Below are 15851 nucleotides of genomic sequence, written 5' to 3'. Positions count from 1 at the left end.
GAAAAAAAAAAAAAAAAAAAAAAATAATGTACATTTTCAGTGGAAAATACAAAGGTTCATCGAATATCCGAGTAGATTGACTCGCTTTCCTTTTTAATCGGGACACCCTATCGATCTAGTCGTAGCTGATTGAGTGGAAATTACGAATATAGCTCGAATCTCCACTCGACGTAAATTTCCTCGTAAAATACCTATCGACGAACGCGCGCGCTCCCTCTTCTTTGATAAGTTTGTTGATAAGTTTATTTATTGATTTTGTCGGGCCGTTAGCTTGGGGCCAAGTAGATATACCTATCTCGCGCTCCTCCCTCTCTCTCTCTCTCTCTCTCTCTCTCTCTGCGACCTTTCTCTATCGCTTTTCATCTCTTATTGCCGAAGAATCTGTCTTAAAGGTTCCTCTACTTTCTCTTAGTTTTTATTGTGACACTCTCCTCTTGAACACAGTCATTTACATTTCATACATACGTCATCATACTCGTTATATTGTACGCTACTATAACGGCTTTGCAAACACTCGAGCAAAGCTGCAGACTAACCGCGTCATGACGCCTTACTCTAACTGAATCAATCTCATTCAGTATTTTGCGATGCAGTGAATCATTGAAAAACGTACGATGGAATCAATTATATTGACTAATTGTAAATGTCTCGTACATAGAGTTCGGATCTTCTGCCCTCAACACGTCCGTCTGCTTTTTCTTTCGATCAGAAATTATTCTTATTATTCCCATCTAGAGGGTGGGAGGGGGGCATGTGCTTATCCCTAATCTCTAAACGGTAAACAAGGCGCCAAATACAGTCTACTTCTTATTCCTTCTATTTCTTTTTTCTTTCTCTTATTCCTTTATTTAACACTGCCGCTACAAGAGTTCTCCAGCCAGTAGCAGTTACCCAGGCGTTTCCTGGTTCTCTTTGGCGGTTTAACTCACGCTCGTAGAATTCGTTTCACAGCCTACGTACAGCCCCTGTGACGTGACTCTTCTTTGGAGGTTTCGTACGTAGTATATACGTAGTACTGTACATAGGAGAGGGTACCATGGAGGAAAAAGGAGCGGGGTGGGGCAGGGAGTAAAACTGGACCCCCATGGAAATCATTGATCCTTCTTAGTGCTGGCAGGTTTGTCGAGCACTATTATATGAGTATTAATGTGAACACGGAGCACGAAAGCACGAAAGCACAAGGAAGGAAGAGTGTCTCTTATAAGGATGTGCCTTAAGGCAACGTTACTTCTTTCGAGCAATACTGCGAAGCACTTACCGGCGCCGTGTGCTTTCAGTTTACGATGTGACGCTCAATCGAAAAGGTTTCCTGTGCATTCGAGAAGGATTCTTGCTCGTTCTCTCTTGCTCGACCTCACTCCCACACACGTCTCCACGCGCTGAGGTCTTAGAACGACTCCTCTTGCAACTGTTGTTGCTTCCACTCTGCATTCGAGGGTTAACCTTAATGCGAGCATTTACCAAATTGCCTCGCGTTAAGTACATCATTTTTGTAAAGTCTCTTTCTGCCTTGGCGTAATTACAATTTTATATTCGGCGCACAATTTTTTGTCCCTACCTCGTCTACGGGACGAGTAATTCAATTACGGGCATCCAATTTTTGTTGGCAAAGCTTTCAATGATATTTACGATTATTCTTTGCCTCTTGAGATTTAATCTTTCGTTATTTGTTTATCTCAAACAAGCGTCAAAATGGTATCGCTTTCGTGGGCAGGATCGCGCAAGGAAAGTTTATGATTGAACTTAGCCAACCTGGCAAATACTTATTGATACGCGCGGCCGACTTTGGTTCACTGTGTTTCGCTCTCCGTTGCGTCGTTAAACGATCTCCCATTTTCATCTGTATCTCCGTGCACCTTGTTCCCGTAGTGCAGCTTCAGCGCGTCGTAATACTGGCCTATGCTCAACTTTCCTACTTTCATTTTTCTTTCCCTTTTTTCATGTAGACTCCTCCCTTTTCCACGTATGATTTTCGATTCGTACTTAGCTTTGGGAATGTCTTTATCGACTTTCCCGTACTCGGTCCCAATTACCCACATCGGTCCACCCCCTTTGAGCGGCACTTTGCTTCTTTTAGTTTAGAGGCTTCGTTAGCCCGCGAGACCCGAGCGAACCTTCCATCGCATCTACATTCCTGTTATGACAAGGGAGTTAAATCTATTGGACGTGAGCCAGGAATGAATTATTTACTGTCCTTTCCACCTCCCTGTCCTCCATTCTCTTCGTCGAATTGGATCACGCTTACTTCTCGCTTACTCTCTCACTAATCGTCATTGAACTCGAATTATTACCAAATACTTAAGAACCATTAAGTCAGATATCATCGGTATCAAGAACATCGTGCACTGCACTAACCAAAAGCAAACCTGGTCATGTTTTTATCCTGATGCAATTCGTGGATATTTGTTTTCGTATTTCTCGGCATTTCTCAAGAGAAATGTATTACTTCAGACGTCGTATTAAAGACTGATTCCTCGAAACTACAGTCCCGGCGCACGACAGTTATCGACCGAAACAGGTAAAACAGAGCCCAGCTTGTCCGCGTTTCAAAGATAAAGGGGACCAAAGCTCGGCTAAAAGAGAAAAGTTCGCCTCGTGGTGGGTGGTGGTGTCCGCAGAAGCTATCGCCTTCATTCCATTGTATTTGGTGAATTTTCATGATACTCTTTCAATATCACGTCAGCGAAATCGCAAATGGCCAGGATGAAAGATACGAAAAGGGCTAAGGTCGACGGAAAACGGGGATGCTGGATGTTGGACCGAGTATTTGACTAGATGTAGGATGTGGTACGGTGGCGCGCGATTATCTATACGTAATATTGTAGAACTAGGTGGCCACGCAGACATCACCGCTCATGGAGAACGAATGAGTAAATGAGCGAGACAAAGAGGAAGCGAGATGAAAGGGAAAAGTTGGTAGCTTTTCGGTTTAATACCAAAGTACTGTTTACTTGGTGCTAGCGCAGTAGTAGCAGCTCTCATCAGCAATTCCATAGTTTCCCCTCGTGCCTCTCAGCGTCCATGTCTTATCTTTAGATTCTCTGTCCTGAGATCTCGATTCTTCGTACGCGAGGCACGTTCCAAAGTAACTTATAATTGACCGAACGTTTGCCCGTGACAGTTCTTGTTCCTGCCTCTTCGTGCTGCGAATTGACGAAATTGCCACGGACTTCGAGGAAAACGCGGCCCAGTTCAGCCGATCTCGGATCTCGAAGCCAAGAGCCGCCAAGACGAAACGCGAAGCACAAACCGTCGTAGCTGTCCAATTCCAGGTTGTACGTGAAACAACCTAAAACTTGAACGATCGACGTGTCAATTTGTGTCTTCCGTTCACGGTAGATTCTTCTGACGGCTCGAGTCTCCGTATAGTCTCGAGATGATCGGGACACCAGGAACTGGACCTCCATTCAAAACAGCTGTGCACCCTATTCTAAAAATTCACGTTCTCTCGCTATCTCAAAATCCAACGCCCTAGTACTTTAAACGTTTGATTCTTCTAAACTCTTGATACCTAAAGCATAAAATAAATTTGTACTGCCTTTCCTCTTTCTGACGTTTCTACCTGGGATTTTCGAACCTCGTGATTGTGTCGACGTAACGACAATCTCTCGTGCCGTGTCCCTGGTGTCCCCTATTGTCCCTAATGACACGAGACATGCGATGCGCTCTATGGCCATTTATAGTTATATCGAGGTCGAACGCACTATTTAGACGAAAGCCTATACGAATTCAATGCAACAATCATGTCATTTGACTATGGACAACTGCGGTGCGTTTGCTAAATTCACATTCGGAATCACCCACACCGTAGAACACAAAGAATCGTAAGATATGGTTTGCGACATCTTAACCAGCAGGAATATTCGGATTCCTAAAATTCTCAAAGGAAAGAAATAACTTTGCTCACGCTCGACTAGTCGCCGGTGCCGGTGCTCCGCAAAACTCGTTTATTAAAATTCCGTCGATCGGCATATTCTACCCCAGAAAATATCCCAGCCTGTTATTGGAAGCAATATTTTTGACGTTACCTATTGTCGAGGCTCCCGGTAGTATGTGCTTCCCTGCTTCTATGCTTCCAGTCTCTACGTATCCATATCTATATTCATTACAAGTCGTATTCTGTTCTGAGTATATGGGTGTTCGCTATATCTCTTCCTGCCATTGTCGCGCGCCTAAAAATTCCAATAAACTCCCATTATTATTATTATTATTATTATTATTATTGCCACAACTGAAATAGAACCAGAGCGGGGTGCGTAGTTCTCTGTAGATCTAGATAGCAATGACTAATGAGTGCAACGTATGTTTTATATACATATAGTACTCTGCCACCGAAACGGCTGCTATGATAAAATTATTCGGAGAAAAAGATTATGAGAAGGGAAACAAAGACAACGCGAAAAATGCGAGATGCATTTCTCCGTAAAAAAGTGTGCATCGAAATTTACTAGGTTATCTTTATTGAGAGTCACAATTAACTAGATATTCAAAGTAGAATGTATGAAGTTGGTGATCTAAGCCGAACAAGAATGGCCGCTTAACGTTCCACCGATGACTCCTTTACGTTTTTCCAAAACTCGCTATGTTCTACTAAGTTGGAGTATTCTCAAAACATTTTTTGACGAGCTTCCAAATCTTTCCCAGTTTCTCATCGACCCGATGTCTCTGCCCCTTGTGGGAACTCGGCCCGTTTCGTCCAGCAGCTGTTGTGCACTTTTACTCCCTCGGTATTTGAAGCTATATTATTATTCGTAGCGGTGGCACGTCATATTCTTTGGCCTATCGTCATCCTTGTCTTACCTCTTTCGATTTACCATCTTCCGAAAGAAACTCTGAGACTCTTTAAAAATTGGCAGTTTCTTCCTTTTCGCAAGTTTTGCTGTTCATTAAAAAGTCTAATAACTTTTCCCTTTTGGCCTCGAGGCTTCAGTCTCGTTGATTGCCAAGATTTTGGCTTGCCAGTATAGAGCGCATATACAACAGATCATTTCGGAGGATTGTGAATGACGGATGAAAGAGGAGAAGACGCATCACTTTGGCCCGGTAACGACGAGTCGTACATCTTCGCTTAACGATGATCGTCCTGGTCCTCGCTGTCAAGCCCGCAGAGACTCGTAACCGTCGTAATTGTTGCCATCGTCGCTTGACGTTGTATGCATACTGCACGGTACGCGTTGCGAGATGAGACAATGCAAGGACAGAAGAATTTTCGAAAGATCGAAACGATAAAACGAGACGACAAACGTGCTTGACTTTAGCATACCTATCTGCATCATAATGAAAGAAGGCAATTACGCTTTGACTACGAGCTTCACCGCCGAGTCCCTTTATAAATTACTGATAAATGTGCCGGCATTCGCAAACGGGAGTTTCGGGGGATATTGTCGAAGTCACAGTGACATTGGTTCGGATTAGGTCGAACAATCGACGCGCCCTATGTATTATAATCTTTCGCGCATTGTACTTCTTTATCAGTGATGAGTTTCGCGTAGGCCCCGTCGAGGGCGTATTTTCATCTAACTTCGTGAGCTTAAACTTTGTTTCCTAATGGAGTGGGTTTAACTTGCTGACAATTACAGAAAGACCAAACGAGACCAAGAAAAACTAACGTTCAATTTACTTGATGATATTTTCTTTGTAACACCCTCATCTTAAAGGTCTCGTTTAACCCTACTCCTACCAGGCTGTCACTTTGTAACTTCAGCTTCTGTAATTACATTTATTTTGAAATGACATTTCGAGTACTTTGTTGTTCGATATTTCTAGTATGAAAAAAAAAACTTTTTTTTCAGGTTTTGTACTAAAAGTTTAATGTTTTACGTATCAAATGTCAAAGTCACGTCGCAGTTGTCTGGGTCGGCGACAGAGCCCGACCTCCGTGAAGTTGGCCCCTCATTAAGAAAATTAATAAAAGAACATTAGAGTTCTGCTTGTCTCCGGGAGAGTTCTAGAGTTCCTGACAGTTTTCAGAAATAGTTCTGTCGATTAAATCCAAAAAATAGCGATATTCGGAAATTCGAAACCTTTGCTTTCATTCGTTTAATGTTATTTCGATGTACGCAGTCACTTGCAACTGAGTTTGATCGATATGATGCGATCGGTCGATACAATTGAAGATTTTCGGATGAAAATGGGAAAACTTGGGCTCTTTTTTTATCGCGTCGGAAGGTTTCTAGTCGAAGATGAACATGATGAGAGACGAGAGAGAAAGTGTCAGGGAAAAAAATCACTGAACAGAACATCGATCACGCGAGTTTTCCTTTTTTTTTTCGTTGAGCTTCTTGGTATACGTAGTCACGCACTCTGTGGGTCGAAGGCTCGAGCTGTCGAAAGTTCAATGGGCAAAGGTCCGTTCGACATATGTGCACGCGCGCCCTGGACCACATCTTCAAATTTCTACCACGTTCGTGTCGGACGCTTAACGTGTCTAACCACACCGCGGAGAATAACTAATGAAACGTTGTTATGCCGCGGAGCTTAGGATCGGTTACAGAAATAAGGACAGCAGGGATATGGATATGAATAGGGACAGGGGCAAGTAAAGTGTTCTCGGCGACTGAAAGGCCAAAGAGAAGGATAAAAGCCCGGAAGGTCAGAGTCGATCTATAAGTTCCAAGTAAAAAGAACATGGTTCAGCCTCTGGCAGTGCCCATCGTTTCGGGCTCGCCGGGTAGACATCCATCAACCAGCGGATGCTTGTGGTCTGACGTCATTAGCAAACGGCACCGGGCTTTCGAGTGACTCGAGTATTTCCAAAGTGGGTTTCCCTACTTAGCCAAACTTACTTCGCGCAAGCTCGTGCCGGTACAGCTCGATTTTTAATAAGTTCCTCCCATTCCTTCTCTTGCTAGCACTTCAATTTGAACCTGAAAATGAAAATGTAAATGTTGGTGGAAGCGGAAACGAAAGTATATATACATATATATATATCGCGTTCAAAGAACTTTCTCAATAAGTTTGTCGGGTAGTCGCGCGTATACTTCCTGGCAGACCGAAGCAGCAGCAGCAGTACCCTGAGCATCATCATTTGATTTTTTTTCGGCAATCGATATTATTACGGAATAAAGCGTGGTCAGCGGGTCTCGATTCGTCGTCTCCTATCGATCAACGAACCAACATTAGTCTACGTCGCAACTAGCAAGATAAACTGGCGGGCGGAATCAACATGACCGAGAGCGCGAACCACACGTTCTTTTCCCTCTGACCCTCCTCAAGTAAGGTTCTTGGTGGTCACCACTAGAAACTGGAGCAACCAAATTTACATCGAAGTCAAATGGCAGCTGCCATAGGGTAGCGCTGCTGGCTGCTCGAATAAGTAGGTTTAACACGCAGCAAGCATCGGGGATGGATATCATACCTATGATAACGTACGTTCTAGGGCATAGCCAGGCCCATGTTACATATATACCTAGTGGGACATATTGGAACGGACATGGAACTCAAGGCTATCACTTTCCTGGCATTAGACAGCTATTGATTGTATAGTATCTCTCAGAATATAGAGCTCTCCAAGGAGCAAAGTCGATAGGATTCGGTTAATCGATTCTTTATCTGTAACTGATGAGATTTCATATCTCGTTCGTTGAGAAAGTGCCTCTGTCCTTCTGTCGCAGAATGCGCTGCCAAAGGCGGTAGCGGTGGATCGGTCGTCGAGCATCATCCTTCTTCCTTTTGGGAGCAGCCCTTCAGTCAACCCTACTTCGACAACACGACAAGAAGAGACACTACGACGACGGTTGGTCAGTCGGCGTATTTACACTGCAGAGTACGAAATCTTGGTGATCGCGCGGTAAGTCTTGCTCACTGATATTAACTTTCTTCATAAAGTAAATCAATCCATATTAATATTATATTGGTTATTTCCAAGAGATTAACGTAAGGATTAAGACGCACAGAGTTTCGATGTAATATTTCTTCATCCCGTCAGTTCGTTAGTGTCGAATTAGATGTACACGCGATTGGAATCGGAGAAATTGGATTTTACGTTTCTCACGTAAATCCTTTTTTCCCAGCGTTAACTCATCGATATTTTACTTGGGTTGTAGTTCGATGCACATTGACGTAACATCAAAGTCTGACGAAAGCATTTCCTTCATTGAGCTTTTTGAACTATTATATTTTCTTTTCGAAGCTCGTATATATATATTCAAAGCGAGCGAACGGCGCCAGGATAACTACGACGTTAGGCGGGCAGCTCGAAAGCGATGAACGGATCGTTAAAGGGGGTGTTCGGGCTCGAGTAATTTCGCGGCTAGATGCGTGGCCGGATGGCCGGGTCGCGGCATCCGCTGAATAGTGACGTTCTGCGTTATCTGCCTTACCATGCATCACTCTGTGACGTGCGGAGTTGGCCTCTCTCGCCTAAATCGTTCGAATCGGCAATAGTCGATCGTAATCGACAACAAATCAAATTTCCCTGGCGCCGTATGCTCGTCCGCAAGTCTGGCGTTTCTATCCATTCGAAAAATGAGGATCAAAATGATTTTCGAGTAAAGCATTACGTTTCCGAAGTTTGCCGAAGCGACGATAATCTCTAGTATTTAAATGCCTTGTAAATATTCATCAGAAACGTCGTAGTGCTTTAACACGATAGAAAGAGTTGATTTAATGGTAGATAAATACTTGATACCTACCGTACGCGGATTTAACTTAATGTGACGTATACGTAGGTTTCCTGGATTAGGAAAAGAGATCTGCATATCCTGACTGTGGGGATCCTGACCTACACGAATGATCAGCGATTTCAATCGTTACACAGCGACGGGAGCGACGAGTGGACTCTCAAGATCAGCTCGCCGCAGGTCCGCGACAGCGGTACATACGAATGTCAAGTATCGACCGAGCCGAAGATCAGTCTCGCCTACAGATTGAGCGTAGTCGGTTAGTAAGAAGGATTTTTCTTCTCTTTCGTTCCTTCGGGGCGATTCAGTGAAATATGTAATCCGAGTAGCATCCTAAAGGGAGAAGGGAAAAGTCCTACGTTAGGCACACGTTTACTTATGTGCATATCGAAAACAGAGGTTTTGTGTGCACAGTGTCGAAGGCAATGATCATTGGAAACCCGGAACTATACATCAGGAGCGGAAGCGATATCAACTTGACCTGCGTCGTACTGCAAACACCAGAACCGCCATCCTTCATTTTCTGGTGAGTCTAATTCGCTTGTCACGGTAGCCTTCCAGACACATGCTTATACGGCAGAGACGTCACGACAAATCCCAAACGCTTTAGTAGCATGTGGCTGACACGTTGATTATTATACGTATAACAAGTGAGCTATCCAGTTCGGTAAATTGAACGTCGACGATTACCATCGGTAAATGCGAGGGCACATTTTTCATACTATCTATTCAGTGGGATGGCGGGTAACGCTGCGACGGTGAACTGACGCAAGCTGTTTTTTTTTTTTTTTCAAATTCGAAGGTACAGGGGCGAGCACGTGATAAACTACAGTCAACGAGGTGGGATCAACGTTGTGACGGAAAAGCAAACGCGAACCTCACGAATTTTGATATCCCGCGCAGTTCCGGCTGATTCTGGAAATTACACCTGTGCACCTTCCACGGCAGAATCGGCCAGTGTCCTCGTACACGTACTCAATGGTGGGTGAGTCTTGTATATATCTCTGTGCCTTCCGTTCTCACGCTGTAACCTTACGAGTACATATTTTCTTGAATTTTTCATTATATCTTTTTTTTTTTCGTTTTACCGTGAGAAAAACAAGAGCAATTCGTAGCGACACTGTCGATCCTGGTGGCCATATCCAGCCTTTGCTCAGATAACTCTCTTACGAGCTGTTGGAAAAGTCATTTCTGACCAAGGGATAAAGAAAATCGAAAGAAGGATTGGCTTTGACGGCGGTCGCCCTTTTGGTCGAGCCTGACTTTGCTGAAAACGTGGAATAGGAGATATAGGATTATCGGCCGATGGACAGAAGTAACAAGTTAAAGGTGTAATGTTCTCGGATGTGGTTGTGATTCTGCCGATGAGTCCAGAAGGCAAGAATGATGCCGACGAAGGCAAAGTACGAGTAGCCGGTGTCTTGGCAATCGAAGTAAATAGAGGAGTCTAAGTTTACGGTTCCCATAAATTTCATGGACGCCGATAAACTAAAGGGCAGGAGTCATAAACGCGCGGCAAGGAACGACGCCAGTCGCGGCGACGGTACTGCCGCCAGGAGCTCCCCGGGTCTTCCTCGTTCCATTTTGGGCACCGCGTAAGGCACCGCCGAAATAAATCCTTCAGATAAGTCTACTCTCCTTCTCGCTCTTCCTCTCCTCTGCCACCGAAATTCTAGCTCGAGGGATAAATCAGTCGAGATATTGTCCCATGCAAATCCCTGTCAGCTCTACTCCCAAGCCCCTTTCGCTAGGAGAGCATACGCCTCGATTTAGGTATGTACGCACACGTACTATATACCTACATTATTCTGGAAACAAGCGGCCTTCCTATCTTCTTCCAGATCCCATTTCTGGCTCTTCTTGATCTTGTTAGATACTCTGCGAACTCTTTGTTCATTTTATCGAGCGCAGTTCCAATCGTTTCGAATCCTAAATAAAAAATTCAAAACATCTTTTCGTTGACTGATCGGAGCAGAAGAGCCGTCTTTGCAATTCATTTTCACACAAAACAATAGCAACGTTATTAAGTCAGTTTGAAAATGGTTGTTCGTTCCGAAACAATTGTCAAAAGTCGATGCTGAGCAGGATGTTTTTCTTCTCTCGCTGTAATCCATTGAAAATGCTGCCAAAAAAAAAAAAAACAGATCCTTGACGAATTTCGCGAGTATGCTCGAATTATAGAGAAAAAAGCTTTCTGCTAGTTGTACCAGTCCAGACAAAGGGTAGCGAGATGGTCATGACCACTGCAGTGGGCCAGGGTCTCGCTATGGCTACTTGCAGCTATAGGAGAATGTGGCGGTTCGTTGTAAAAGTGTTAAAAGGGTTGCCGTCGTATGATAAAGGCGTCTGACATAGCTGCTCCGGCATCGCGGTACGTGCAGCGCATAATTAAACACCACTCTGAGGAATGGCGGCGACAGTTCACGACAATGCTAAATCAGTGCTCGTATTTTTCGAGCTCGTCGTGAGAAATGAACTGCGCCCCTCCCGCCCCTACCCAGTGTTGTACAGTATAGCCGGTGCGAGGAACGCGAGGAAAGAAAAATATTGGCAGCGCCACTGTTTTATCAGACGTGCCGGGACAGGAGAGGATTGACACAGTGGAAGAGGAAGATTAAGACGCGTCTCGCAGTTTATTCGACAGAGTCCCCTTTTACAAGAACAATCGCATTTCTTCAAGTCGACTGCTCGCTATCGGTTCGAATGTATCCGGCGAACGGTGCTATGGTCGAAGCAGGTAGCGTTACTGCCAGTGGTAGTAGTAGTACTAGTGCCTATCGCGTTGGAATAATCGACTGCTCGAGTTAGCTTGTCTCGTGGTAGATTTACCGAGGGGTTGGAAAGTCTCGAGGGAGCTTCGGAGTATGGATTAGAGATGCTGTAGACGTGGATTGAGAATGTTCTGTACGAAAACAGGAAAACAATAGCCCTGCTTCTTCGAGTGCCTGCAGAAGTCAGGTTTGCAATGAGCTCCTTGCTTAATTGTCGCGATTCGCTTTGTCAATTCGGCACTTTTCGGCCCACCCAATTCTCCTAGGACCATGAGAAAGTTTCAATACATCTGTCACCGAGAAACATCGAACTTTCGAAAACCCTCTCATTCACTCGTTCCGCGTCCGTGACTTTTGATTCAATAAGTGCCAGAGGAAGGGCTGTACGCTCCCCCCAGTATACGCATCACCTTTCTTTCACTTTCTCTCGTTCTTTCGCTTTGCCTTATTTACTCGTCAACCGATGCCATCCTCAGTACTAATTCTTACTAACTAGATGGGCACGTATTCTCATATGGTTTCTCACGTTCGTGTAAGATGGCAATGATTAGCCGGAGGTTGCAGAAGGTGGTTGCAAGATTTGGTAGCTCGCACGGTCGGTATATAAACCAGACTACCAGTAGGGCATACGCGATACGTCGCTCGCAAGCGCAGCGTAGTAGTCGGTAGTCTACCTGATAACCTATTGTACGCAGACTGGACATAGATTTTTCTCGTAATCGCAAAGTTTACATTTAAAGTCTGCAGTGAGTCGGATTGCTGAACTTTCCAGAGACATCCCTTGTAGGTCTATCATAAATCTACATGGACGACAACGTGTATACGCGGTCGAGCAACAACAAGCAAGGGATCGAGAGGAACGCGAGGGATAATGCTGTGTCCGCACTCGGCATCCAGGTCCTCGATACACTTTGAGGACAGCTAATGAGAGTAGGAATCGCATTGGCGGACTGCCGTACTCATTATGTTTAATGAAAGGACTTACGAATGACAATCAGCAACGAGGGAACAGAGGCCATATAACGCGTGTCGGTTTGCCTAAGGCAGCTAATTAAATTATACGTGCTCTTGCTTTTCTCATTTTTTATCTTTTTCCTTTTATTAAGCTATTGATGCGTCACTGTATAATGGCCGTGGTCAATGGGAAGTTTTTCCGATACCGTGGGTACAGTAATGAGCTTGCTGCCGGAATTGCAATTTGAGGTTAATAGCGATTCTCTTTTAATCGTTCTAAAGATATACGAAGGAACATTTATTGCCGGTTGTATCGGGCGACTCGGTAAAATAAGGTGTACCCGGACAATAGGAACAATAGGATTTTTTCATCGGAAACATAAAATCGCAAATGACTGCCGTTGGTGCGAGTAAAATTGAATTTGAAAATTGCAATGAATTCGTTCATATCAGTATCCAACTCGTTTCGCTCTTTCATCGATTCTCTTCAACGTAAAGTTAAAGTATCCCTCGATCCTCCAAATCCGTGTATACAATCCCATTGTTCGATCTTCGACAGTTTCTACTATCCCGCTATCAGATGCGTTCTTAGCCTTCACTTTTCGACCTTTCGTGCCTCTCATCCTCTTATATCCCAACACTCTCTTGGCTCGACCTCTTGCTCTTTTGAAAACCGTCCATTTTTTTCATAAAATGCCAGTGCACGTTTCACCAAAAAATGTGCGCTTCTATCGTCGGTGAACGCTTTTCGTATAGTTCGGTTATGAATAATGTGAGGGTCCTTCGGGATCTTAGCTTCCCTGCAGACGAGCTACCGAGGACACTGTTGCTTCGAAATTTCATAATTCAAAAGCCTAAAAACGATCGCAACCACACGAAAGACTTCGTGTTATACACGTAGGAAAACGCGCTTCTCGAACTGAACTAGGAGTAGGAAGCTCAGATACAGTGGAGGGTAAAAATGCCTTGGAAAATAACTACTGAGAAAACAACTGCTGCAATACTTTTACAATGCAGAAGGAAGACGAGAGAGTGAGAGAGTTCCTTCCGATTAGACAAGTTGTGAGAGAGGATGTAAGAGGAGACAAGAGTGATGGCATGAGAACGGTAGAAAATATCATAATAAGCCATTCACAGGAGCCATCATGGTCATAAAGCTTTAACATGATAGTCCTTAGCGATTTTCTCTCGAGGGAGGAGGAGCCCGTGGCTTTTCCCATGTCCTCCTTCCGTCTTGGGCTAATCCGCTAACTAGTAATAATTAATGCTTTGTGGTGCTCTTGGTTCACAGGGGAGCACCCGGCGGCGATGCAGCACGGAAATTCAAGCAAGAGCGGAGCTGCGACACGAACTCTCGCCCTGCTTTTATTGCTCGTGCACGCGGGATCTTTCGCAAGGTGACTGCTCGACGGAGTTCTTCGTTAATCGTTTCTTCAGCAGGTCCTTCATACTTTGAGTCACTCGCTGACCTCTCACACCCTGTCCCCACTCTCGACTTCCTTTACCTCACGTTTCCCCATTCCCACTTATGCTGAGCCTCGGTGTCAGGCAAACAAAAGAGGAAGCAACGCTTTCCCTTTTTTCTCCATTTAAGCAGCCATCAAAGACAAACGTCCTGCGACTTGCGCAACAGGAACACCGTTTGATATCGAGTGGCGATAGAAAACGCCCCTTCTACTCTTCTCCACCTACGTAAAGTTGAGCTCGGTTGTGAGAAAGTTTGGGGCTGTGCGGCGAATTTCTCTTGCAACGAGATACACGTCGAATCAAATGAAAATTGGGTAGGAAGGAAACGTGTGAGCTGGGAATGATTTACTAAATGAGAGACATTCCACGAAATGAGAGAGAGAGAGAGAGAGAGAGAGAGAGAGAGAGAGAGAGAGAGACAAAGAAGCAGCGTACCACGACGAAACTTGAGAAGCATTTTTCCCATTTTGATGCCGAATAATTAGAAAAGCGATTCGAAATCATCCAACTCGTGCGTGTCCGTTTGCTCGATGGGGACGCATCGAGCGATCGATTACGCGTTATCGATTAATTGGGATGCATGAACGTCTTTAATATCGGTTCGTTGATGCGATTACGATATCGTATAATGTCGACGAAAAATTGCGCTTTTTCACGATATCAGTTCTATACTTAAGACGATCGAGCCACGCGTAATGAAACACTGTGTTGTTATCGAATTTCTCTGGTACCGTCCGCGTAATGCTCTATAATTCTACAAGGTTGCCCATTGAGACGTGTTGACGAGCCGTCATGATATTATTGAGTTTATCCTATCCGGCGATATTCCCAAATCGTGGCCAAAGTATTGCGAGCGCCTGGAGTTTTAATTTCAGCCTCTCGGATGAGCATAATGTCATCAATTTCCTGCGAACAATAGTCTCCCGCCATTATGCTTTCCAACGGAACCACCAAAAACACGCAGTTTTCATACTTTTATGTTCTTTCTTTTTTCAACGCTATTTAAGTTTCTTCAAAACTCCTCCATCCATGCCTCTTTTAAACAGTCAAGCATTCTAAAGCCCCCGTTCATCGATTTGCTTCCTACGTGTGCTGGCCTTCCTATCTTCTAATTTAAAAATTCTTTTTTTCCTTTACTTTCCACTCACATAGGACTATTGTTTTGAGATGTATACTGTAACAACAGATCAATTTTCTATAACCCAACAAACCTCCTTTCTGGCCACAAGAACGAAAGGTAACGTGTCTGTTAGAGCGACATTCGTTTCTTCTGGAAAGAAGTAGCAGCGAAGAGGGGAGAATGAAGATAAGGCAAGACACAAGGATGGGACGATGGAGCCGAATGGAGAGGAAAAGAAGGCGGAAGATGGGAAGCTTTCGGTGGCTCGCGAATACGTCTCATCTCGAAGAATTTTAGCAATTTCCTCTGGAGCGTGGATCATTTGGGAAGCTTGTACCCGTGCGAACGAGCACACGCGAGCTGGAAGCGATCCGACAAGTGTAACCAGATACACCTGTAGTGCATGGATATCGGCCTGGACTCACCTTCTGCTTCGAAAAATTTCAATTCTTCACGGTAATAAACATGCGGAACACACGGACGCTGATGCTAAACTTGAATTCTCTTGTACGAATTAACAACTTAATAACTCATGAGAGCGTGACATATCCATTGTATGTATAATAGGAATTGTGAGTTATTGTTACTATATTTTATGCTTCCGTTGCCGAACGGATACGGTATTTCGTTGGCGTAAATACCGAACTTGCCGCAGGCTCACAAAAATTCCTATAACTCGGAGCAAATTCTCCTTACTCCCGAATGTCTGCGGCTGTACGAGACCCGTGTATGAGTGCTCGTGTTGCGGCACGCCTTTGCGTATCTCCATTTGCCTATGTATCTGAAAAGGATGAACGGAGCGAGAGAGAGAGAGAGAGAGAGAGTGTAATAAAAACACGATCGCTTGCTCATTGTATCCTACCACTCCTTCGTAGTAAACGCTGGCAGGAATGTATCTGAAAAGGATGAACGGAGCGA

General features: G+C 44.4%; 2 protein-coding genes across 7 annotated transcripts in view; one reads left to right on the top strand and one right to left on the bottom strand.

The window, feature by feature from the left end:
• Nucleotides 1–15851, top strand: part of LOC107273924 (limbic system-associated membrane protein) — a 29422-nt gene that overhangs the window by 11151 nt on the left and 2420 nt on the right. Inside the window, exons 3-8 of one of the 6 annotated variants that reach the window (XM_025091223.1) lie at nucleotides 7614–7789; nucleotides 8670–8880; nucleotides 9036–9147; nucleotides 9424–9606; nucleotides 13638–13743; nucleotides 14966–15817. In XM_025091223.1, the coding sequence (XP_024946991.1) occupies nucleotides 7614–7789; nucleotides 8670–8880; nucleotides 9036–9147; nucleotides 9424–9606; nucleotides 13638–13743; nucleotides 14966–15097 (920 nt within the window). In that variant the 3' untranslated portion in view covers nucleotides 15098–15817. Of the gene's footprint in view, nucleotides 1–7613; nucleotides 7790–8669; nucleotides 8881–9035; nucleotides 9148–9423; nucleotides 9607–13637; nucleotides 13744–14965; nucleotides 15818–15851 lie in introns of those variants that run through there. The other 5 variants (XM_025091226.1, XM_025091222.1, XM_015752576.2 and 2 more) reach the window with 5 other exon arrangements.
• Nucleotides 6844–15851, bottom strand: part of LOC107273920 (ras-specific guanine nucleotide-releasing factor 1) — a 44948-nt gene continuing 35940 nt past the window's right edge. Inside the window, exon 27 of the transcript XR_003061677.1 lies at nucleotides 6844–6866. The gene's annotated coding sequence lies outside the window, so the exon portion shown is untranslated. The remainder of the gene's footprint in view (nucleotides 6867–15851) is intronic.

This window comes from Cephus cinctus, unplaced genomic scaffold (assembly GCF_000341935.2).
Source record: "Cephus cinctus unplaced genomic scaffold, Ccin1 Ccin1_scaffold1880, whole genome shotgun sequence".
NCBI lineage: Eukaryota > Metazoa > Arthropoda > Insecta > Hymenoptera > Cephidae > Cephus > Cephus cinctus.
The sequence above is the reverse complement of the archived record's forward strand: the minus strand, read 5'-3'. Positions and strand labels throughout refer to the sequence as shown.